The 24,970-nt window shown below is 34.2% G+C and overlaps 9 protein-coding genes across 9 annotated transcripts; 4 read left to right on the forward strand and 5 right to left on the reverse strand.

Annotated features, from left to right (window-relative positions):
- Positions 1-1,892: 1,892 nt before the first annotated feature.
- On the forward strand, positions 1,893-7,521 carry ATG2 (Atg2p). The gene has a single exon (XM_019186093.1). It carries the CDS (start codon positions 2,119-2,121, stop codon positions 7,468-7,470), a length of 5,352 nt encoding a protein of 1,783 aa, XP_019041222.1. The 5' UTR covers positions 1,893-2,118; the 3' UTR covers positions 7,471-7,521.
- Positions 7,522-7,949: 428 nt separating this feature from the next.
- ARO9 (aromatic-amino-acid:2-oxoglutarate transaminase) lies at positions 7,950-9,374 on the forward strand (the record flags this gene model as incomplete). Its single annotated transcript, XM_019181191.1, has 1 exon — positions 7,950-9,374. One exon carries the CDS (start codon positions 7,950-7,952, stop codon positions 9,372-9,374), a length of 1,425 nt encoding a protein of 474 aa, XP_019041223.1.
- A 387-nt stretch (positions 9,375-9,761) lies between these two features.
- On the forward strand, positions 9,762-10,193 carry WICANDRAFT_60088 (SCP2 sterol-binding domain-containing protein; the record flags this gene model as incomplete). Its single annotated transcript, XM_019182934.1, has 2 exons — positions 9,762-9,851; positions 9,903-10,193. 2 exons carry the CDS (start codon positions 9,762-9,764, stop codon positions 10,191-10,193), a joined length of 381 nt encoding a protein of 126 aa, XP_019041224.1.
- Positions 10,194-10,969: 776 nt separating this feature from the next.
- WICANDRAFT_82148 (uncharacterized protein) lies at positions 10,970-11,164 on the reverse strand (the record flags this gene model as incomplete). The annotated part of the gene is made up of 1 exon (XM_019185341.1): positions 10,970-11,164. The coding sequence occupies one exon, from the start codon at positions 11,162-11,164 to the stop codon at positions 10,970-10,972; it is 195 nt and encodes a 64-aa protein (XP_019041225.1).
- Positions 11,165-11,435: 271 nt separating this feature from the next.
- On the forward strand, positions 11,436-15,222 carry GDH2 (glutamate dehydrogenase (NAD(+))). The gene has a single exon (XM_019186662.1). It carries the CDS (start codon positions 11,749-11,751, stop codon positions 14,800-14,802), a length of 3,054 nt encoding a protein of 1,017 aa, XP_019041226.1. The 5' UTR covers positions 11,436-11,748; the 3' UTR covers positions 14,803-15,222.
- Positions 15,223-17,186: 1,964 nt separating this feature from the next.
- WICANDRAFT_21875 (uncharacterized protein) lies at positions 17,187-17,801 on the reverse strand (the record flags this gene model as incomplete). Its single annotated transcript, XM_019180921.1, has 1 exon — positions 17,187-17,801. A coding segment is annotated over one exon (615 nt), but the record flags the coding sequence as incomplete, so codon positions are not given.
- Positions 17,802-18,167: 366 nt separating this feature from the next.
- Positions 18,168-19,119, reverse strand: ISA1 (Fe-binding Fe/S cluster assembly protein ISA1). The gene has a single exon (XM_019186094.1). The coding sequence runs from the start codon at positions 18,966-18,968 to the stop codon at positions 18,243-18,245; it is 726 nt and encodes a 241-aa protein (XP_019041228.1). The 5' UTR covers positions 18,969-19,119; the 3' UTR covers positions 18,168-18,242.
- Positions 19,120-19,536: 417 nt separating this feature from the next.
- FRA1 (aminopeptidase P) lies at positions 19,537-21,869 on the reverse strand. The gene has a single exon (XM_019186095.1). It carries the CDS (start codon positions 21,758-21,760, stop codon positions 19,562-19,564), a length of 2,199 nt encoding a protein of 732 aa, XP_019041229.1. The 5' UTR covers positions 21,761-21,869; the 3' UTR covers positions 19,537-19,561.
- Positions 21,870-22,509: 640 nt separating this feature from the next.
- UBP8 (ubiquitin-specific protease UBP8) lies at positions 22,510-24,161 on the reverse strand (the record flags this gene model as incomplete). Its single annotated transcript, XM_019182628.1, has 3 exons — positions 22,510-23,535; positions 23,582-23,692; positions 23,750-24,161. The coding sequence occupies 3 exons, from the start codon at positions 24,159-24,161 to the stop codon at positions 22,517-22,519; spliced, it is 1,542 nt and encodes a 513-aa protein (XP_019041230.1). The 3' UTR covers positions 22,510-22,516.
- Between the last annotated feature and the right edge of the window lie 809 nt (positions 24,162-24,970).

Here is a 24,970-nt window from a genome sequence, read left to right on the forward strand (position 1 = left end):
GCTTTGCTGATGAGTATTTGGTGAAGCTTTGAAGCTGAAACTTGTATGTTGAGACTTTAAACAGCAGGTGTATTAAAATCAAATGTTTATTTTTAAAGAACCTCCCAACTTTTTTTTCTGCGAAATCAAGATCTGACGTTGGGCGGTGGTGTCCGGGTGTATGGCAGATCTTGTTCAGTGTTTTCAAATTTCCACAGAAACGCGCTGGCAAACAAAAACACGGTGCAACCCAAAACAGAAGAGATCCAGATCCAAGAACCACTGTCAGCTGGGAACCTTCACCACGACATAGAGAACAACAATGGCCATAGAGAAACGCGTAGAAAAGCTCTATAACTTCAACTAGGAAACGTCTTTCGACTCTTTCTAACTTATGTAAAAATGCATGGAGAGGTACCCAATGTTGTGGGCAGGAGAAATGTTTACAGACACTTTGTTGATCGTTCAGTTGCTGGGCTCTTATTGGCCTGAACATTTCCGCCATTCTGGTATTTTGGTGCACAAAACTTTTGAACCAGACTCACTGATCACTGCTAAAGTTCCAGGCTCCATTGTCCAGACCCTTGAAGAGAATGGGTGCTGGCGTGTTTGTTGTTGTTGGCTACGCTGAAACTTGAAATCGTTTCTGATAAAATTTGTTTTGGGAGATTATGTACCGTACTTCTATTCTATTAATTCACCATAACATGCTGAAAATGATCAGTCAATTGACCCATTATCTACCACTAGTGGCCCTTAGCTAGCACAAATTACACTACAGCTTTGCCAAAGTACTTGCAGATTCGTGTGACTTGTTTCTCGTGTTAAAAGTCTCATTAATTATAACGAGTCGTGTGACACGACAGAATTAGTTATATTATATCGATCGACCATGATTCTGAATCTATACTTCAACGCAATATAATTTTTAGGTGCAGCTGTTATACAAAAACATGGACGTCTATATTATAGATGTGTTTGAAAGTTTCGATATTCAGCTTTGACATGAATATACTAAGCTCACAAAGCGGCCCTAATTTTAAGCTCAGGCTTAATTACAACTAGTTATTAACAATGTCTATGACCAATAAGTAGCATAATTATATGATGTTCATTTTGAGTATTAATAGCATGAGACTGCAATATATTGTTCCAGCTGCTAATTTGATTAATGCCGGCATTTGGTTACACATCATCGGTCACAAAAATAGGTAAGAACCAAATTTTAACAACATTATAGTAAGTACTGAAAGCTTTTTCAAAACACATTATCAAATATTAGAAGTTGTAATAAGATCAGTCTCATGATATGCAGTTTGCTAGCTTTGAGTTAGCATCAAAATTTACAACATTAAACTCAGGACTGTCTTGTTTGAAGCACGGTGATAATCATTAAAGTTGGCAATATCATGTGGTGCTGAGAGCAGTAGTATACTGAAAATAACCCACAAACAAAATTTCGACAAGCACTAGCTGATCATCAATGGGAATTCTTTTGCATTTAGATCTTGACATTAATTGAATCACTATAACCCAGAATCAAAAATTTCATGGCTCTAGCAGGCAATATCATTTTTTGTGTAATAAGTTATTAATATCACATTGTTAATGTATGTCAACATCAATCAACATTTATTGAACAAAGCACCGTAGGAGTGAGGATAAAGGACAGCCAGTTGGGACAACGATACAATCTAGGATTGAAACCAACTTCGTTTTAAAAGAAAATTTACAAACTATTTTTGGATTGTCACGTGATAGTCATGCTTTTCATCAGGTGCTTGATAATTACCGCTTTCAGCTGATAAGGCGTGTGTCCCAGACAATGGATAGTAGAGTGACGGGATTTTGAAGCTTCACTTCTCATGATTTTACGTGAAGAACTTTGACAAGAGTAAACATACACCATACATATAGTGTGCCTTCAGTTTTCTCACGAGTAACATAACAATTCACAGTCTTTATTGAATCAGAACCTTCCACCACTAGTTGCCTGTTTGAAGCTCCTCAACGTCCAAAGAATCATTATCAATATCCAAAAGTGGCGGGCTTATTATACAAGTTTTCTATCAAACAACAAGGAACAATAAGAAACATTGACTAGAAACTGATCCAAATAGCAGAGGATCATCCGTGAAGATGGCACCTCAATGGATGCCACAGAACCTACAGAAAAGGCTTCTTTTATATATCCTTCAACAACTTTCATTGTTTTCAGAAATTGATCTACCAAATCTAGATGTTTCACTTGGATCAAGCTCTCAAGTCACATTAAAGGATGTTGAGATTGATCCAGATGCTTTACAGCTCCCAGGAATATTTTTAAGAGATGGTAAAGTCAGCAACTTGAAACTACAGCTAAATATGAGTGGCGGTGTTACTATTGAAGGAGATGGATTAGAATTAACCATGGCGCTTGCCTCTCCAAATTCAAGTAGCTTTGAAAACAGCATCACAGAAAAGTCAAAGTTCTCACTAGCTCAAAGTACAATAGATTTAGCTGCAAGTGTCATGAATACAGGTAATGATGAAGAAGGCTTAGAAAGTTTACATGATTTTCAAACCCCAAACCAAAGCTTTCATGAAAGTTCAAATGACTCTGATAAAGATCAAACAAGTACGCTGAATAATGTTATGGCAAAAGCAGTTGAGGCTGCGCTTGCAAGGCTACAGGTAACATTGACAAATATATCGGTGCGATTAATCATGGATCAAGCTACTATTGATTTGCTGGTGGAAAAAGTTACATTTACTACAAATGATGGAGTAAGAAGTGTTGATATTTCAGACGTTACTGTGATTGCAGTCAAACCAGTAAGTGGCCCTGGTGAGGACCAGGCAAAAGAAGATTCACCTGCTGACAAGGAACAAACGACCAAGGAGGATAGGTTTTCGACTTTACATACAAGAAGATCTAAAGAAGATGAAGAAGATGATTATGAAGATAACGTCAGTGATCAAAGTGATAGTGATGAAGATGCTGATAATGATGAGATGATGTCTTCGTCAATTCTTGAGAGACCTGCAGACTTAAATTCAAGCTTAGTATATTCAAAGGAGGAAGCTAGTTCAATTTATATGAGTGCGACCTCAAAAGTTTTCACTCGCAGAAATAATGATGACCATGTCGCTAGAGTGATGGCAATAAACCATATCAATGTTTTATTTAGTGGCCTATCAAAGCTAGAAGATCTCACCATTGAAGTTGATGAGGTCAAAATAGCAGCTACTCCAGTTCCAAATACATTACTATATGTGCTAGAATCTTTGGCAATACTAAACCTGAAAGATACAATTCATAGACATTCAAGTTTAAATACAAAGTTGAGGCAAAAGAAAAATATTTCAGCTAAAGATGTTGAAGAGTCCGCTAAAAAGCTTTTTGAATCTATATCTGCCAATACCATTGAGATTAGTCTTGTCTCATCGTTGATGGAGAATGGTCAATTTGCTAAGCCAGAGGAACTCAGAATCATCGGGAAAAACTTCACATTGGAACAAAAAGATTCTGATTATATGTTTGGTAGCTTGAATAAATTATCCATGTTGAATAATAAAGATGATATACTACTGCAATTTGATGAAGATAAGACAAAGAATGACATAAGATTCGAGTCCAAAGGTAAGACAAGTGAGCTTACTTTATTACTTTCTAAGAATTTGGAGATAAGCTTAGATCAAGATACCATTCAAAAATTTATCAACATTACTTCATTGTTACCACAAATTTTGGACTCATTGCACAAACTCAGCACAAGCAAACCAATAAGGAAACCTTCTAAAAGTTCAGTGTTATTTCAAAATGCTTCAACAACAATCAATTTCAAAATCAACGAGACCACTACAATCAATGCTTGTATCTACCCAATTTCTTATGATTCCACAAAGGGTTCCTTGTCGTTCAATAAGGCAACTTTGTCAAGAAATGACGTTCCATTGGTTTCACTGTTCAAGTTTGATGTTGATATATTAGCAGCTGAGAAGCAAATTAGATCATTTGATAATTCTGGCCACGAGATTGTGCTCACAACACCTTGTTTTGTGAAAATTGATAGGATAGAATTGAATCATGAGTATCCTGATTTAAAAACCTCTTCGGATTCGTTAACCGAACTACTGAAAGAGATTTCATTTCCTGTTGAAGAGATCAGATTTAAAGCAAGAAAGAAAACTAGGATCTCAACAAATGTCATGTTTCAATCAAGACAATCAGTCAAACTCCAAGCTTCTATCGGTGTGATTTCTCTTGGGTTGAAAAACCTTCATCCAAGATTTGGTGATGTTAGTGGCTTTCTAAAAAATGTTACTTTGCTGATTTATAAAGATAATCAAGTTCAATTACATTCAATGAATGTTGATTTGAAGAGAATTTTTGGTTCAGTTAAAGAGGCTATTGTCGAGCCAATCAATATTGAAGATCGAAGTGCTCCAATATTTTCAGCTAAAATTAGAGAACCAAAAAACATCAATTTGTTTTTGAGAAATTCAGTTGTTGAATACTATACCAAATGGTTGTCCATATTTGATGATTCCGGGTTAAAAGATGATAGCTCTATGAACAGCACTGAAAATTTAATACTTGGTCCTTCTCAAGAGAGCGATGGTGGATTAAATGTTAAAATGGACTTGGTTGATTGTGCTATTGGTTTAAATCCGGGTCGATTATCATCAAAGGCAAATTTGGTTATTCGCAATGGTACTATTGATGTTAAACTTGAAAGAAACATTATAGTTAAGTCTCAATTAAGATCTGCTGTCTTGGTTCTAATTGATGATACCAGGAATATCTTATCATTAGAAGATGCCAAAAGATGGAGAAACATCAATCGTAAACCATCTTGGTCACAGGTTTCATTTTTGAATAGTAGAGGGTACTCATCAGTAGCAAACATCAATTCGTTGCATTTAGAGACTACAATTAAAAAAGATGGACGTGTGAATGAAAAAGGAGGTTTGGATAGTATGATTGAAATGGATATTAATGCTGATTTATTGGATATTGAATTATGTGCTGACTCATCACAATGCTTGGTTCAGTTGATCAATGATTTAAAACAACCCGTTGCCATCAATAATGATTTGAAATATAGATATAAGGTCCCTGATGATCTGAATGTATTTGATGATATTGATAGTGAAACATTTAAATCAACCATTGATGACTTGATTAGCCCTATCATTGGTGGAAGTGGCTCAAACTCCGAACCTTTAAACATCGTTGATAGTTACTATGATGATAATGAGACTGTTAATAACGATGAATATAGGGAAAGCTCAGCAAAGCTATCCGGCTCTGATATTCTGGATAAGTCTTTGGATGAATTGGCAATTAAAGATGAGACCTTGGGAAACAATCCATTTTTCACAGGTGAAAGTAATACAGACGGAGCTGGTTCTTCATCAAATACTGAAAATAAATCAGATAATTCAGATTCAATTATTCTGTTCAATGATGGTCACTTTGAGGATAGCTTGGATTATAGTATCAATCCAATAAAGACCAAAAACCATCCAATGTCATTGTCTTTATACGTCAATCAAATTTCACTAAAGATTTATGATGGTTATGATTGGAAACATACAAGAAAAACAATCAATATTGCTGTAAAACGGTTAGAGAAGAAGGCTGCTGAGGAGAAAGAGAAAAGGGAAGAATCCAATGGTCGGCCAAGAAGGGCATCAAGTTCATCTAATGGTGAAAGGAATGAAGGTCAAGATGAAATTATTGGAGAAACTTTATTTGATTCTATTCATGTTGCATTCCCAATAAATTCAGATCCATCTAAATTAACTGCAAAGATCAATCGTGATCTTCAAAGCAAAGAACCAGAAATTGATGATCAAGAATCAAATGGTATTGATGTTGGTAAGAATAATATAAAGAAGCTAAAATTACGTCGTTCAAAATTCCACAAAATTTTAATCGAACTTCATGAAGTTGAGGCCAAATTTACCATTGTTTCTAATAATGATCCAGTTAGTTCATCAAAACTAAAGAATGACAGAGATTACGAGCTTTTGAATGAGATTGATTTGAAAGTCGCAGATTTTGAAATTATTGACAATGTTCCTACATCAACTTGGAACAAATTTGTCACGTCAATGAAAGACACAGAGAGGGAAGTTGGTGCTTCCATGTTGAGCATGAATATTAAAACTATCAGACCGGTGTTGACTTTGGCTGCCACTGAATTGTTGATGGATGTTCATGTTTTACCTTTGAGATTACACGTTGACCAAGATACTTTAGAATTATTTACAAGATTTGGTGAATTCAAAGATGTTCGTTTCAATTTGGTTGATGAATTTGAAGATGTTATTTTCATTCAAAAATTTCAAGTTAACGCGGTGCATATTAAACTTGATTATAAGCCAAAGAAAGTTGATTATGCTGGATTAAGGTCTGGTCATACCACTGAATTTATGAATTTTTTCATATTGGACGAAGCTGACATGATATTGAAAAAAGTTAAATTGTATGGTGTATCAGGGTTTCCACGCCTTGGCACAATGTTGAATGGAGTATGGATGCCAGATATTAAATCTACGCAATTAAGTGGTGTTTTAGCTGGGTTAGCACCTGTTAGATCTATTGTTCAAATTGGGTCTGGCTTCAAAGATCTTGTTGTTGTTCCTGTTAAAGAATACAAGAAAGATGGTCGTGTTTATCGAAGTTTTTCCAAAGGTGTTCAACATTTCACCAAGAATACCACCAATGAATTGTTAAAATTTGGTGTTAAGATAGCTGCTGGAACACAAACATTACTAGAGCATACAGAACAAGCATTAGGTGGTAATGGTGCCTCATCAAGAGTTTCACAAGAGGTTGGTGTTCGTAAAAGAAGAACAACATCAACAAATGATATTATTTATGAAGAACATGAAGAAGATTACAATTCAGAAGATGAAGATGAAGGTCCTGGTCAAAAGAATGGATTGCTAGCTTCCCAATTGATTGGAAGAAGTTCATTATCAACAACGCCATTACAAAGATCAATTTATCAACCAGCTTTAGAATCATTTGTCGATTTGGAAAGAGACAATGCTGCACGTTCAAGTAGTCGCCATGGTGGATCATCTCCAAGGAATGGCCATAAAAGAGATGTTTTATATGTTGCAACCAGCGATTTTGATCAATTTGAAGATGATTCAGAAGATGAATCGCAAAGAACCATCAGTCTTTATGCTGATCAACCAACGAATTTGAAAGAAGGATTTCAATTAGCTTATGATAGTTTAGGTAGACATTTATTAGTTGCTAAGGATGCTATAATTAATGCCGGTACAGAGATTGGAGATAGTGGTAGTGCCCAAGACAGTACATTAGCTGTTGTTAAAGCTACACCAGTTGCATTAATAAGACCAATGATTGGAGCTACTGAAGCTGTTTCCAAAGCTTTATTAGGGGTAACTAATCAATTAGATCCAGAACAAAGAAAATATATTGATGATAAATATAAGAATTTCAACAAAAATAATAAAAAAAGGTGAATCATAATATTGGAAGCAATAAGTATATAATTTTAATGACAATTATGCATGTTATGAAGATTTATCTGTACAGTGATTCGGAGGAAACGTCTCTATCCGGATATAAATCCGAGTCGCGCAAATCTTTTTTATCATGTAGAAAGAAGTTGAACTCTTATCAGAAGATCCCCTACAAAAGAATCAACCATAAAGTGCTTTTAAAATGATTCATTGTGGAGATAAGCCCTAATAAGGCATACCCAACTAGATACAAAGTGGACGTACTTATCAAATTGATGAACAAAACACACTTCAAGGGGTTTTGTGTTATGGAGTATAAATACTAGAAACTGTGGCTATTTAGCACTCAATTGCTTAATACACTTCAATTATTGTCAAAACTGTGCTTTGTAATAATCACCAAAGTATATAAAAGGAACGATTACACTCAAAAACAACAAAGAGGTTTATATTACTTATCTACAATGACAATTGACTCAATGACAGATTCTTCATTACTTTCACACATTTCAAATCGTGCTAAAGAAAGAGTACTAGTTTCATTTGGAGGTGCTCCTATCCCAGAAACGGTTTCAAAACATCCATCACCAATTTCTTTAGCAGGTGGACGTCCACATGCTGAATTTTTCCCAATTCATAAATTACAATTAGAAATAATTGATGAACCATTTTCAAATAAATTAAAACATAACGTTAATGAAGTTGTTAAGTTTAATGACCAAACACTTGATCTTTCCACTGGGTTACAATATGGTCCTACTGAAGGTCATGAACAAGTCTTGAGCTTTGCTAAAGAGTTGATTAATAAGACTAATCAACCAGGATATGATGATTGGGATTTAATTTTCACAAATGGTACTGGTGATTCATTACATAAAGTTTTCAACTTGTTGATAAACCCAGGAGATGTTGTCCTTGTGGAGAGTTATACATATGTACCAGTTGTGGCAAATATAGTTAACTATGGAGGTATTGTTGTTTCTGCCAAATTAGATTTCAATAAAAAAGGTATTGATGTTGAATGGTTAAGTGACTTGTTGGATAATTGGGGCAATTCAGAATATTCACATTTATCTAAACCAAAAGCTTTATATACGATTCCAACTGGTCAAAATCCAACAGGACTTTCCATCAAAAATGAAGATCGGTCAAAGATTTATAAATTGGCTCAAAAGCATGATTTTATTATAATTGAGGATGATCCATATGGGTACATCCAATTGGGGAAATACACTGATGGTGAAACAAATCAATTTGATAATACAGATGAATATTCATTAGAGAAGTATATTGAAGATGATTTACCAAATTCTTTTATTCAGTTTGATACAGAAGGACGTGTCCTAAGATTAGAATCATTTTCAAAAGTGTTTGCACCAGGAACAAGATTAGGATTTATTGTTGGATTGAAAAATTTCATCAAACATATTTCAAGACATACATTAGTTTCAACAAGGGCAAGCTCTGGAGTTTCACAGATTTTATTGAATAGTGTTTTAGAACATGTTGGAGGAGTTGAAGGTTGGTTGAAATGGAATATTAAGATCTCTAAAGAGTATACCAAGAGAAAGAATTTATTGTTGAAGACATTATTTGATTCTGATGCGTTTACGAAAGGTCAATTCGAAGTTATTGAGCCTGAAGCTGGTATGTTCATCATTATAAATGTTAATTTCCCTGAAAATGAAGATGGTGATTATAGAGAGCCATTAGAACAGTTAAGATATAAGACTTTAGAAAATGGTGTTTTAGTTGTTTTAGGTAAAAACATGGCATTTGAAGAAGAATATTCTAAGCAAGCCAAGTTTTTGAGATTGACAATAGCCACACAAGATAGTGATGGAGAGATTATTGAAGGTGCTAATAGATTAACAAAAGCCATTAGTGAATATTTCACTAGATAAAGTCTATATGTTTTAGTCAGAGATTACATAATATTTATTTTTAATGTACACTGTTAAGGGACACACCCACGTACTAAAAATTCCCCACAGAGCACAACGCCAAAATAATTGATCATTTGAAGCAATTTTGAAGGCCCATTTCTTGGTGAACCGTGTACCGTGGATAGGCTGTATTGATTAGACCTCGGTAACAGAGCACCATGAATGAATGACAGAGTAAATTCTCACAGTGTAGTGCTTTGACAGGTTGGCGGTTAATTTAGTTGATCAGTCGAAGCATGGAGTGAAAAGTATTTAAACTTCTGACAAGTATCAATTTCAATTAATTGAACAAACTTTTGTAAACAAGAGGATCAAGAAACAAAAAGATCAGAAAAGTATTAAACAATGAGTGCATTTAAATCAGAACCAATCTTTGAAGGAATTGAAAAACAATTGAAAACCAATACAGAACAGACAAACAAATTGGTTAAGAAAGTGAGTATAACCGCCACATTCAACTAATCATTGATCTAACCGCTATTCAAGACTAAATCAGTTATTGTTTTCAACTTGAAGAATAAAAAAAATGAAACAAAAGCATGGACATTAGATTTGAAAAATAATGGTTCATTAACATCATCAAAACCTGAAGATTTTGATTCAGCAGATTTAGTTATCACTTTAAAAGATTTAGATTTTAAAAAATTAGTTGCTGGTAAATCAAATTCACAAAAATTATTCCTTGGTGGTAAATTAAAAGTTAAAGGTGATGTTATGAAGGCTGCAAATATTGAAAGTATTTTGAAATCAGTTGCGCCAGTTCCATCAAAATTGTGAATTTATATGCATTTGAATGAATTTGAATGAATTATGATTAGTGGGTGAGCTGAAGTTATCATTGTTTCAAATAGTGATGAGTTAGTTGAAGAAATACTGTGTTTTATGCTGTTTATAATTGTTTTGTGAATTTATGGATATACTTTTTAAAGAGTCAGGACTGATGTGAATGATATTGGTAGTTTAAACGTGCGAATTCTTCCTTGAACTGGCGAGTTACAACATAATTGAAGAAGAAATTGTGAATATCTCGAAGATTGAAGACGTTAATTTGTAAATAAATGATGAAAATGATTTCAATTGTGGAGTTGGATTACTTGTAAGTTGATGCCGTTCTCAACAAAACCCAACAAGGTACTCTTTCTCAGTTGATGATGGCCTTCGAGAGCTTATAATCTAAGAACCAAGATCTAGCCCATGTATAATGATTCATGATGAGTTTAAATTGTGGATGGAGTCCTAGTTTAATGACCGTCAAGAAAATTAAAGCGCCATACAAAGTTGAGAACTTTCACGCCCGCACTAATAATAGGCTTTTTTCACTCAAAACCTGGGGTAGTTAAGGTAATTTAAATGATGTTGGTGTGGTTATAGTTGCCATTAGGGTACTAATATTGGTGACGATATTGTGGTGTTTTTGAGAGTGTGTAAATGTAAATGGAACTTCTGAAATGTATTCAAAGATGAGCTTCGAGATTCTAAAAGTTATGCTAACCGAGTCAGTTGAGCTAATGAATTCTACTATTGTCTAATTTCTATGACACATGTCAAACGGTTCAACAGGTGAAAATTTTTCCTAGAGATTGTGTATTAATGGGCTCTTCTTGGACAGATAGCTGTTTATTTGATCGCTTGATAGATAACGGTTTGGTGAATTTACAGCCAGGTCTGAGCCTTGAGGTGGTATGAATCATTGTGATGGAAGTACCTCTTGAGGATGTTGTAAGAGAATCAGAGATGATGTTAGCCATATACACTTGTAATACTCTTTCTTCTCTTTGACTATTATCTGAATTAATTGTACTGTGTTGATGATTCTGTTTCCAACACTAGACCGCTACGAATTGTTGCAACTTGAGCCCGCTCGGCTAGGCTTCCTCTTGCGGCACCAGAGGGCTGTGAGTGGGCGTACCGGAAAGAGGACTAATTCGGGTATTGAAGGTGACACATTGGAATTGTATGGAGATGAGATGAGATGAGGAATCAGGAAGCAGTGGTTGATGGTGATGGAGAGGGAAGAGTAGAAGTAGAAGTAATAGAAGTAATAATGTAATAGAGTATTATAGTAATATGAGATGGTTTAAAGTAGAGTAGGTATTAGCTAGTTACATAATCCCTTAGCTAACCTCTGTCTTTTCGCTACGTGTCTTTGCTCCAGTATGGGAATGGCTCTGAACTTGTTGATGAATACCCAAAATCCTTCCAGATGGCGGCACCCCTCCGAAAACTATAAATACTCACCACATTCCACAAGCCATCATCATCCCAGAGCGCTTACCTCTTGCACACCCATGTAATAGAACTATCATTACTATTATTACTACCCAATTACAATATGACAATCAACAACTTGACTGCTTCACCTCCTCCAGATATTAGCGCCCTATCAATCACTTCTTTGAAATCTGGTTACAAGAACTTACCTTTCATTGGTAAAGAGACTCAATTTGAAAAAGTTCTGGATCTCATTGATAAATTTGGTTTCATTCCTGAAAATTTGATCGAATCTGAAGCTAAATGGTTTTATGAAAGTTTAGGTATTGATGATGTTTATTTTGAAAGAGAATCTGCTGAAGGTATTGTTAGTCATATCCATGCATTATATTCTGCTAAATTAGATGCTTTTGCTAGAAATGATTTAGATTCTCCATTTATTCATCACAAGAGGGAAAATCAAGATCATGCTGTTTATTTTGATACTTCAATACCTGGTACTGATCAATTCAAATTAACAAATTATGAAAAAAGAATTGATGAAAATTATTTGGATCAATTGGACAAGTCCTATAGAGTGGAAAGTTTCAATGCTCCTTTGGTTTTAAACAATTCTCAATTTGATACAAATGGTAGCTCATCAACTGTCACCAAGACTGTTCGTGCTCATTTTGTTTATGAAAACACTTTTCAACATGATTCAATTTATGATCAAACTTTTTTGAAAATCATTAGTCCAAACACTAAACAATTATACGATGAAATAATTGAACAAGCTTTAAAACAAACTGGTCCATTGATTAAACATTTCCCTGTGGAAAATTCTGATGAACATCGTATAATTATTGGTTATCAAAAAAATTCAACAAAGAAATATTTCAGTGCTCTTTCTGCCCTAATCAATTACTACAAATTGGATCAATCAAGAAAATATGTTGAAAATTTCTCAAATGGTGTTACAATTATTTCAATTTATTTGAAACCAACTTTGGAAACTAATCCATTATCAATTTATCAATTGATTAAAGAGGCAAGTTTATTATATACAATTCCTCATGGGGTTTTCTATGAAAGTTTTGCTTCAAATGAATTTTCTTTACAAGAATCAGTTTATGCTCATACTGGTGTCATCTTTGTTACTCATTTCTTGAATAGATTAGGTCCTGAATATCAATCATTATTGAAATTACTAGATCCAAAACAATCTCACCAAGTTGCAGAATTATTATCAAGTTTAAAGAAAAGATTAAGATCTGAAACTTTTACTCAATCTTTTATCTTTGAAGTTTTCAACAGATATAAATCAATCATTAGTCAATTATTTAGATCTTTTGCTGATGTTCATTATATCAAATCAAATTTGGAGAAAACTTTATCATACCAAAGATTATCTCAAATTCCACCAATTAAGAATGAAGATGAATTTAATCAATTATTATTGAAAAACGTTTTCAATGAGAATGATGCTTTAGTTTTACGTGCTTTATTCATCTTCAACAAATCAATCTTGAAAACAAATTTCTTTACACCAACTAAAGTGGCAATTTCATTTAGACTAGATCCATCATTTTTACCAAAATTTGAATATCCAGAATTACCTTATGGTTTATTCTTTGTTGTTGGTTCTGATTTTAGAGGATTCCATATTAGATTTAGAGATATCGCTAGAGGTGGTATTAGAGTTGTTAGATCAAGATCCTTAGATGCTTATGAAGTTAATGTTCGTAATTTATTTGATGAAAATTACAATTTGGCATCCACTCAACAAAGAAAAAATAAAGATATCCCAGAAGGTGGTTCAAAAGGTGTAATTTTATTAGATTTAGATGCTCAAGAAAACCCAAGATCAGGATTTGAAAAATATGTTGATTCTTTAATTGATTTGTTAATTAAAAATGATATCCCAGGTATTAAGGAACCAATTGTGGATCTTTATGGAAAACCTGAAATTTTATTCTTGGGTCCAGATGAAGGTACTGCTGGTTTTACAGATTGGGCAACTTTACATGCCAAAAAAAGAGGTGCTATATGGTGGAAATCTTTCTTAACTGGTAAATCTCCTCAATTGGGTGGTATTCCTCATGATGAATATGGTATGACTTCATTATCTGTTAGATCTTATGTTCAAAAAATCTATGAAACTTATAATTTACAATCTACTCCAATTCAAAAATTCCAAACTGGTGGTCCAGATGGTGATTTAGGTTCAAATGAAATCTTGTTATCCACTCCAAATGAACAATATGTTGGTATTGTTGATGGTTCTGGTGTTATTGGTGATCCAAATGGTTTAAACAAGGATGAATTGAAAAGATTAGCCAAGGAAAGAAAAATGATTAACAATTTCGATAAATCATTGTTATCAAAAGATGGTTTTATTGTCTTGGTTGATGATAAAGATGTTCAGTTACCAAATGGTGAAGTTATTAACAATGGTGTTTATTTCAGAAACTTGTTCCATTTGAATTTGAAGAAATATTTTGGTCATGTTGATTTATTTGTTCCATGTGGTGGTAGACCAGCAGCTATTGATATTGATAATATCAACAATTTGATTGATGAAAATGGAAAGTCTGTTATTTCTTATATTGTGGAGGGTGCTAATTTATTCATTACTCAAAATGCTAAAATTGAATTCGAAAAAGCTGGTGCAGTTGTTTTCAAAGATGCTTCAACTAATAAAGGTGGTGTTACTTCATCTTCATTAGAAGTTTTAGCTTCATTAGTCTTGAATGATGAACAATTTTTATCAAAATTCAAAAATGGTACTGATTTCTATAGAGAATATGTTCAACAAGTTCAAAAAACTATTGTTTCAAATGCTGAAAAAGAAGCTGCTTCTTTATTGAAATATAAAGCAAAGACTGGTTTATCATTACCTGAAGCTTCAGATAGTTTATCAAATGAAATTAATAAATTGTCAGATTTGATTGCACAAAGTGATGATTTATGGAATGATTTGAACTTAAGAAAGACTATTTTCACTCAATCAATTCCAAGCTTATTATTACAAGAGGCTGGTTCAGTTGATGAAGTATTGAAAAGATTACCAGATGCTTATTCAAGATCTTTGTTTGCAACTGCTATCTCAACTAGATATATTTATGAAGATCATGATCCTCAAAATGTTATTGAATTGTTACAATTCTTGAAGAAATTAGGTTCTTCAGCCTGAATATGAAGTTTGTTTATAAAAAAAAGTTTAATTAATGTGATTTGTTTTTGGTTTTAGAACTCTCTGTAGTCTACAAAATTTTTCAACAAACCAGTGTTTCTTATTATAAAGTTTAATTAAAGATCTATACCTTCTCACATCAACAAAGCAGCAGCAGCGGCAAGAATAGCAGCACCACTCAAACCAACCTTATTACCCAAATTATCAGTAGCAGTGGAAACATGAACAGATGAAGTTGTTGAATTATCACTTGAATTTGAAGCACCTTTCTCAGCCAATTCAATATTAGCACATGCAATTCTTGAAGTATTTGCAAAATGAACAGTGATTGATCTTTTACCATCAGCGAAATAATAAGGACTTTTAGAATTCAATGAAATAAAAGGTTCAACATAAGATAATTTAGCCTCAGTAGAATCGATTTTACCATGTTTACCTGATAAATCACCAGCTTCACATAATGCATTATTTCCTTGACTTGGACAAGCAGTTGCATTACCATGGTTTGGATTGAAATGTGCTAAAGTAGCAGCACAAGAACCATTACTTGGAACAGCAGCTTCATGAATGTGATATAAAAATGGACCACCAGAACTTGGCAAACCTTTTAAATCCACATCAACTTGAACTGAACCATTTTTCAAACCAGAAAATTTAACAGATCCACTAACTGAATGGGAACCACCTTCTGGGAATTCAGCAACAGCGATTGAACCTTCAGGAGAATCAGTACTTTCAACAGCTGGGGCAGCTAATGATAAAGCTGGTAATGATGATAAAATGAATTGTTTAATAGAGACCATTTTTTGGATATAGGGTTTATTCCAATCGAATTACCACTAGGAACCAAAAGAGCCCCCCAATCTTGTATTTATACAAAACGCATGTCCAACTTTCTTCCCACTCGTGATTCAACCAATGAACATGCACACCCAATTATACGTAGACAACCCCGTTGTTGTTGTTGTTGTTGTTTCTTGCTCCCTGACGGTTTAATCCGGTCAAATTGATCGACATGTGTTGGGTTGAAGAGAAAAAGGGTTCCAAATTGGGTCAAAAGTGTTGAAGTAGTCTCACTCAAAAATAATCAAGCATGGGTTATATGAAAAGCAGTTGGGTTTAATTCCTCAGGCATTCTCTAACCTCTAAACTCTAACCATCATAACAATCACAAATCACAGCTATTCACTCAGCAATTATCACGTCTCAGGCACAGTTCTCTTTATTCTCCAGTTCAAATTAGGGTGTAAAATTAAGCTTAAAATCTCTTGGATAATTTAAGGTCCCACTTTCCAAATGGCAGAACCAATCATGAACCAATCACGTACCAGGTGAAATACCTGAGAAGTTACACATCGGAACAATTCAGTCATAACCAACTAACAGCCATGTATACAGCCCATGTTACCCATGTTCTTTATTGGTTAAAACGTTTTCTTCTTTGAGCCTCTAATCCCCGATCATCACTGGAAACGGTGTCGCTTCTTATCCGAGTTATCTATTTCATCAATGGTCCAGAACTTGGCGGGAATGAATAGTATATGGTTTGTGACAAATTGATTTCGAAATCAACCAGAATTACTTTGTTCTAATTAGAGTGTATCTAAAATATTAACTTAGAGGAGGATCTTGCTCGATATTTAAATGATCTTTTTGTCGCACCCCAGACTGTTTAAATTTGCGCGTATGTTAACAACCAACTACACACTCTTTTATTTGCTCATGGTCCAATCGCAACACTAATATTGTTGGAATTACCACCACTCGCTGAGGAAATAGAGTGAAAGCTACAGCTCAAACCCTGTCATTGTTTGATGCAATTAATAAGGCCATTCATTTGGGAAGAATAAGAAAGAGTAAAAAGTTAAAGAAAAAAAGTGTAAAGGTTAAAGTTGAAAAAAAATCTAAAAGAACCATCTAATTGAACAAGTTGAATGGACTCAGATGTAAACCATCTTGTATATGATAGAGAATTCACATAGAATCTTCTAAAACAAGTAACTTAAAATGAAACCACCAATAACTGAACCAATGATACCATAAGAATCTTGTAAAGCAACACCAATATTTTCTGAAGTTGTTTTACCATCTTCACCACTTGTGTTACCACTAACATTACTATAAGTGTAATTGAAAGTTGAGTTTCCAGACAGATAGTTAGATCTATGTTTTTCAATATCTTCATAAATCAATTCATCTAATGAACTTGATTCTTCATCATCAACTTCAGTGACAGCATCACCACCTTCATCGGATCCACTTTCAGAATCAGAAACTTCTTTGGCTTCTTTTTCTAGTTCTTCCTCTTCAACAACTTCTTCAACAACTTCTTCATATGGTGTAGTTGAGTTTTCATCACGACGAGAATAATCTGAAGTTGATTTTTCTTCATCATCTTCACCATCTTCATTATAATCTGCAACTTCATCAGATTCTTCAACTCTATCTTCGATTTTAACACCAGTGACTTCTTCATATTGTCTAACTTGTTCAGCTTCAGCTTCATAATCCAATAAAACTAAATCTTCTGGTTCTTTTGAAACTTTAATGTTGGCACAAGCTAATTTATCCAAATTTTCAAGATGAATATTGATGGCTTTATTACCAATATATTGTGGATGACTTGGATCTAATGATAAATAAGGATCATAGAAGTAAGTTTCAAAACATGTTGTGTTGATTAAACCATGTTTACCTGATAAATCACCAACTTGACACAAAGAATCATCTTTTTGAGCTTCACAATCTGGAGATGCACCATAAGGATTGAAATGTTTACCAGTAGCTTCACAATCTCCATCTTCACCGACAGGGTTTTCATGGATATGATATTGGAAAACACCAGCATTTTTTGGTAAACCAGTGACATCAACATGAACTTTTGCAGTACCATTAACTGAATAGAATTGAATGATACCAACAACATTTTGACTAAAAGCAGAAGGGAAATCAGCTCTCAAAACAACATCAGTTGGATTATTGGTGATTTCTTTGGCTTTTTGAGCCATGACAACAACAGCAGAAGCTAAAGAGAATAAAACTGTTTTTGAAAACATTTGAGCTGGTTTAATCTTAGTTAAGCTTTGATAACACAAGATGGTGACACTAAGAAGCTGTTGAAAGAAGGAAAACTCAAACTTGTTTCACCATTGTGATATTATAAACAATTTCAAGATTCAACTGCCACAAAAATGAAATTTGATTAAAAACTGTTTTTGTGTAACATCCACTATAATTTTGTAACTCCTAACCACCAACACAACGATTCTACAACCAGTGCTCAAATATGAAAATACCATAAATTTATAATCCCTAAACCAAATAATAAATAAATATACCAGTGCATTCAATACACCATGCAAAATATGAGAATGTATAACAAAAAAGTCAAAGCAATATATGCAACATAAAACTGAGAATTGAAGAAAACTCGACATTCATTACACCATGAATGATTCACCACAACCACAGGTACCTTTTGAATTTGGGTTCTTGAAGATAAATCTTGAACTAATCTTATCATCTAACCAATCCATTTCTGAACCGACAATGGAGAATAAAGCTTTTGAATCAATAACAACTTTAACACCATCTTGTTCAACAATTTCATCAAATTTGTTTGGTTCTGTGATGTATTCCAGATGATAAGTTAAGCCTGAACAACCACGGTTTCTTACACCAATTCTAATTAGTTTTGGTTCCGGTTGGTCTAATAAACCCTTCAAATGTTGAATGGCGGTTGGTGATAATGTGATAAGCGCCTTACGTGGCTTCAATGTTCTTCTTACTCTTTTCTTTGGTTTAGCTGCAGGTGTTGTCGCCGCCTCAGCTTGTTTTCCGTGTTCTTTGACTTGTTTCTCTTGTTGTTGTTCCTTTTCAACAGGCGATGTAGGTTGCTTTTGAGGGTTCTTTTTCAGTATATCTTTGAAACTTCTTGAAGTTAATGAGTGTCTTTCCCATCCTGAGGGTGGCTGAGATTGTGAATGCTGTTCACTTGAAGCTTGTTGAGATTGTTGGCGATTTTGGAATTTGTATGGAATATATGACACTTCATTATTTGCTAATGGGGCTGTTTGCATGAATCGTCTTGTAGACTTGGATGAATCAGATATTCTTCTGACAAAACAGGAGTATGACTGTTGTGGTTTAGGTATTAGTCTCAACATTTGTACTGTAATGTGTGTATTCTTGAATATGAATTGAGTTGTATAATCTAAGGGTGGAGGAAATGACTAATTATATGATCTTGAGATCTCAGTCAAGTATGAGTATTGAATATTAGAAATGGGTTAATGAAGTAATAAGCAAATTAACTGAGATTATATCAACGGTTCCTTATATGACATAAACTGATAGATGGTAGCAAATTGTTGTTCTTTACTTATTCAATTCCTTTACAATCTCAGATATGATCAATGATCAAGTTTTTTATACAAAGGCTCCCCTGGCCAAAGGTTGTGAGCTGTCTCCGGGTAACACTGAGTCATGTGACTCACAAGGTGACCTTCAGCCAATCACAGAAAAGGAAACTGTCAGCACATTACCCAACATCCCAACACCACACAGTGCTTTTCGCGAAGGTCATCACAGTTTCGCACCCTTTCCCGATTCCCGATCCTGGGCTTTTGAACCCGGAGCCATAGCTCGCGTACGCGTATCTACACAGAACAATCACAAAACAAATGTCAAATATTACACAAAAATGCAAATAATTATGAATCTTTTTTTAAATTTCTCCACTCTACGTGTACACAAAACATTACAATGGGCTTGTTTCTCTCTTCAACCAAGCATGTTCACATGAACTCTTATCCAAGTCTCCATTGAGTAAACTCCAAATCTTTTTATGATAATCATTAATGGACTTTTTCTCTTCTGGTGTTAGTAGCTTAGCATTAATCAATTTCTTACAATATGGAACCAATGTTAAGTTTCTGAATTTCAAAAATCCCTTATCACCAAACTTCAAATTAGTTGGTTCAACCAACATATCATTCTCAATTCTTATACCATATTTACCATCTTCGTAATAACCTGGTTCATTTGTAACAATATTGCCGGCTTTCAATGGGTAATTTAATAGAGTTGTACGACCACCAATACCGATTGGACCTTCGTGAACGTTCAAATAAGCACCAACACCATGCCCTGTACCATGTCTATAATCTAAACCTTTTGACCACAAAAATTGTCTAGCAATAACATCAATCATATAACCATCAGTGCCTTCTGGGAATGTCAATTGTTCTAATGCTAAATTACCTTTCAAGACATAGGTGTAATTATCAATTTCCTCTTGTGATGGTGTAGTGAAATGCATAGTTCTTGTAATATCTGTAGTACCTTCATAAAATTGTGAACCCGAATCACATAAATATATTTTGGAAGGATCAATCATTTGACAATTATCCTTTTCTGGAGAATAATGGATAACTGCAGCATTTGCACCTGTAGAACTAATAGTTTCAAATGAATTACCTTGATAATTTGGTTGTTCATTTCTGAATTCAATCAGTTTCTCAGCTGCACTATATTCATCAATCAATTGTTCATCTTTAACTAACGTCTTCTCTAACCATGCAAAATATTTAGCTAATGAAATACCATCTTTAAATTGCGCATTTTCAAAATTCTTAATTTCAACCTTGTTTTTAACAGATTTGAAAAAATCAATTGGTGAATGAACTTGTTTGAATTTACAGTTGTTTAAATTACGGACAATTTCCCATGATGCAGTTTCTGGTATTAATATTGTCTCTTTAGCATCTTTCAAAATTGTTGTAGTTTCTGACAATTCTTTCCAAATTTCTTCATATGGATACACTTTAATGTTTGATTCTTGGAAAAACTTCTTAATTTCAGGGGAATAGTTATTGTTTGCAAATAGTTTAACTTCTGAATTATTTATAACCAAGTACGAATAGAAAACAGGGTTATATTGGATATCTGAACCTCTTAAATTTAATAACCAAGCAACCTCATCTAATGCAGATATCAAAATTGATGATGTGTGACTTTTGGATAATTCTTCCTGCAATCTTTTCAATTTTGATTGGAAACTTTCACCAGTATATTCTTCTTTTAAATTAATCAATTCAAAGCTTGGTCTTTTAGGAACATCTTCAAATTCACCCCATATTTGATCAACTAGATTAGTTTTAACAGGAACTAACTCAACTTTAGCCTCACTGCCTTCTTGTTCAATTGATTTTCTAATTTGTTGCTCAAAAGCTAAAACACCTTTATAACTGATTAATTTTGGATCAATCCCAATTTTGACCAATTTTTTACCACTACCTAATGATTGTTCAATGGCTTCATTAATAGCCCATTCTTGCCATGTTGGTTCACCTTTTGCACCTTGTTTTAACAAAATCCAGTTATAATCCAATTCTTGACTAGCTTGATTGAAATATCTACCATCAGTACTTAATGCACTTTTACCTTCTGGAATTTCATTGAAATTTAACAAATCTCTAGTGATAATAGCAACACCTGCACTTCCAGTAAAACCTGAAATGAAACTTCTTCTTTGGTCAGCTAATGAAACATATTCAGATTGATGTTCATCTTCGCTTGGAACAATATAAACGGCAACATCATTTTCTTTCATCTTATATCTTAATTTTTCCAATCTTTTAGTAGTATTGACATTCTTGGTGTTACAGATAGTATCAGATGAGTAGATACTTTCACTTGATAAGGATTTTCTTGGACTGGTATTGAAAGATGAGCTTCTTCTAGAATATTGCTTCAAAAACAAAGACGTTCTTCTATTCTTTCTGGACAACAACCCTGGGGAACAAGTGCAGTTTGAGCAAGGTCTTTGACCTCTTGCAAAACCAGCGTTTGGACCACTAGGAATGGCGCTTGAACTTGGACCAACACCACCACTAATACTAGGGGCGCCTGCGTTCAATGAGAACATGGATGGCTTTGTAGTGACTTTGTTTGACATCTTTGTAACTGATCTATTGAATATCAAAGCTTGACTAGTCAATCTTTTTAGCATACAACACTCTCAACAAGATGGTTTAAAGATTAAATGGGTTAAATTTTGCTGAAGTTTGAGCCAGCAGACCTGCTAACTTTTCTGAAAACCGGCTGTTGCTCCAAAACGAGTCAATTATGGTATGAACACGCCAACACGAGGGCTGATAGGCCCACGCGCTTGGGAGGCCAGGCAGGGTGGCGAGCGATAGGCAACCCGCCCAGAAGGCTAGGCTAGGCTCATCCTCTGCCTGGACGGCAAACTCTGGCTTATCAGCTTAAAATCTGTCAAGCCAGAGGTTTCACTGACAGCTAAATCAAACCACTCACAGAGTCATGTGAGTTTCATTTGGCTCATGCGAACAAGCTTCAAGTGATGTATAGTGGATGAAGGTGCAAGGTGATCATGGACGGTACTCAAGGCTCAAGGCTCAAGGTATATTTTTCAGTATCCAATTCACCCCAGGTCCAGGATACGTTTTTTGTTCAAAGCCCTATTGCTTAAAATTATTGTACATATCTTCATGACAGCTGATGAGCTTTGCCATTTTGACAGCCATTTCAACTCTGCCAACAGTAAACGGGTCAACTTCAAACTTTGTCTCATCACCAATACTTTTCCAAAGTATGTACTACAAGATAGGTTCTACATCACATATTTAGTCTAAGTGTTGTGATTTTGTAAATGCTAATTATTGAAAGTGTTATACACAACTGTTTCTTTTCACAACTTGTGGATCATATAAAACAACATGTATGCTTTCAATTGAGAAACTTGATCCCATGTCATTAATGTAACAACTGAATCATCGAATTTAAACCATTTCCCTTCATTATTTTTGATCACTGTGACATAGTGACCTGTATTAACAGATCCGATATGACAAACAACACCAAAGAGTTCATAGTTTAAATAAGGATTCTGCTTCTTATCCACTTCATAGTTTGTGGCGAACTCACTCATATTTATAAACATTGGGAATTCAATAAAGCTTTCAATTTTAACAGATTGATTATTATGCTTGAATCTCTTCAATTGAATTGATAAGACATTTGGAAACTTCAGAATTGTCAACTTCTTGGTTGCATTAGTTCTTGTTTGACAATTAGAACAACTGTACTTTATATCTAAATTTTCAGATTTGGTGAAATTTCCAAGACAGTCGATCAACCCACTATTATCTGATATTTCTAAGGATAGATCAATTATTGGATCAATTGTCTTTGTGACATTGCCACACTCTAGACAAGTAATTGCACTCTGTAAATCACTTGAAAATGCTTTATGAACAACACAATCACACGAAGAACTGTTATGATTATTAGCACCTGTTAAGTCATGATGTAATTGATTCACTAAGAATTGCCAGAATTCATGTGCATCTTGTTCAGAGTAACCAGCTAGTGATTTGTTGGTCTTCCATGCTGCGTTTAATAATGAAGTCGGACCAAAACCTGATGTCTTATTAGTTGTATAGAAATCCGTGAAAATTTCATCAACGCAACAAGTGATACATTCATTTTTCTGCTTAGAGCAATCCATATGCCCTTCTGTCATGAAAAATTCTCTTATTATTGGATTATGGATAAATGTTTGTAATACACTGCTCATGAAACATGTAGACCCCATATTGACGAATCCCCGAAGACCAGTAGTGGCTTTGAATGTGGTTGGACGGGAATATTCAGTGATCAATTTTTCGTTCTCTTCTTCAGTTTGATTATCTGTATGTTGTAACTCATCTTTGAGATTGTTAGTAAAAATGAATAATTTTTCTTCATGAAGAACACGTACTATTATGATTTCCAATCATATTTAGACGAACAGCTTCTAGCTGTGGATCATTTGTATAGTCACCACATTTGAAGCAAAATAAATAACCCAACTGTCCATCTATTCCTGTAAATATGTTAGTCAAATGTTTTATATTTCCATGATCCGAAAAACACCACATACCAAATATATGACCAGCGAGCTTAGCATGTTTGATGAAATGATGCTTGTGCCAACATCCAACATGAGGACACTGAAGACACATAAATGTATTGCCTAGATTTGTAGAACAATCTCGACATTTAACCGCCCTGGTTTTCAGCTTCAATATCTTGTGACGATCAACCTTGCTTTTATTTCCTTTAATGTTGACAAATGACGGCATGTTTAAACTTGAAATTGTGTTGAAGCTGGAGACTTTAGCAGCTAGTCCATAGTTCCTTATCACTGTGTCTTTGGCGTTTGAGTTTAGAACTTGTGAAAGATGAGAACATGGCTTTAGTGTGATGCATTGTTGTTTGGAGATGATTGGCGTAGATGATGTTGAGGTGGTTGGTGTTTCTGGTGAAAATGGTAAAGGCGTCTTGGATGACATCCTTGATTGAGTTCTTCAAACTTTTCCCCTAGCCTGAATCTGTATGAATGAAGCTCTTTTGGATGGAATACTCTTGATATTTTTTTTTTGCTCCAAGCAACACTAGGTACAGTATATGAATCAACTAATTCGATAACACCCAAAGATTCTGACACTAACACTAAACAAAATTTTCCTTGAAGTGTTTGGATCCTTCGAGCACTTGATCCCTTAAGAATTAAATTCAAAGAGTGCAACCTCAGTAATAATGTGAGAAGTTTGTATACCTTTTTCCAAATTCTGTCTGAAACAAAATGCCTTCAAGCTGTGAAAAATGGTTCAAAAATTGACAGAATATCCTCTACTGTGTGTATATAAGGTAATTCCGATGTTCTCTTAATATACATATAATGTTACAATTAGTGGATTCTTGATTCTTCTTATAGTTGATGTGAAATGTTGAGTATTGATGAATTGTGCATAATTGGTTATTCTGGTTATGTAATACCTGACATTCCCCCCCTCATTTCTGAGTATTTATTGAATGTAATAATATTAAATATGATGAAACTTGATTTGGAACTATATTGTGTTGTCTTTTGTTAACCGGTGTTCAATTGGTTGTGATTGAATATGAAAGAATGAGTGAAGTACCTATAGATTTAAAAAGAAATGATTCTTGAATGGTGTGGAGGTTAATGTCTTTTGAATTTCAGGACCTGAGTATTTCTTGGTGAGAAAATCTGAGCAGTTTGAGATACCTGAAATATGATGGAATGTAACAATGTTATCTTCTTTGTAGCATTTTAAGTTGTTTAAATCTATTGTAG

This window comes from Wickerhamomyces anomalus (assembly GCF_001661255.1).
Source record: "Wickerhamomyces anomalus NRRL Y-366-8 unplaced genomic scaffold WICANscaffold_1, whole genome shotgun sequence".
NCBI lineage: Eukaryota > Fungi > Ascomycota > Saccharomycetes > Phaffomycetales > Wickerhamomycetaceae > Hansenula > Hansenula anomala.

What these genes read in the sequence shown, in the direction of transcription:
- ISA1 (XM_019186094.1), bottom strand. Translation starts at nt 18,968, where the DNA reads ATGTTGAGACTAATACCTAAACCACAACAGTCATACTCCTGTTTTGTC.
- FRA1 (XM_019186095.1), bottom strand. Translation starts at nt 21,760, where the DNA reads ATGTCAAACAAAGTCACTACAAAGCCATCCATGTTCTCATTGAACGCA.
- ATG2 (XM_019186093.1), top strand. Translation starts at nt 2,119, where the DNA reads ATGGCACCTCAATGGATGCCACAGAACCTACAGAAAAGGCTTCTTTTA.
- GDH2 (XM_019186662.1), top strand. Translation starts at nt 11,749, where the DNA reads ATGACAATCAACAACTTGACTGCTTCACCTCCTCCAGATATTAGCGCC.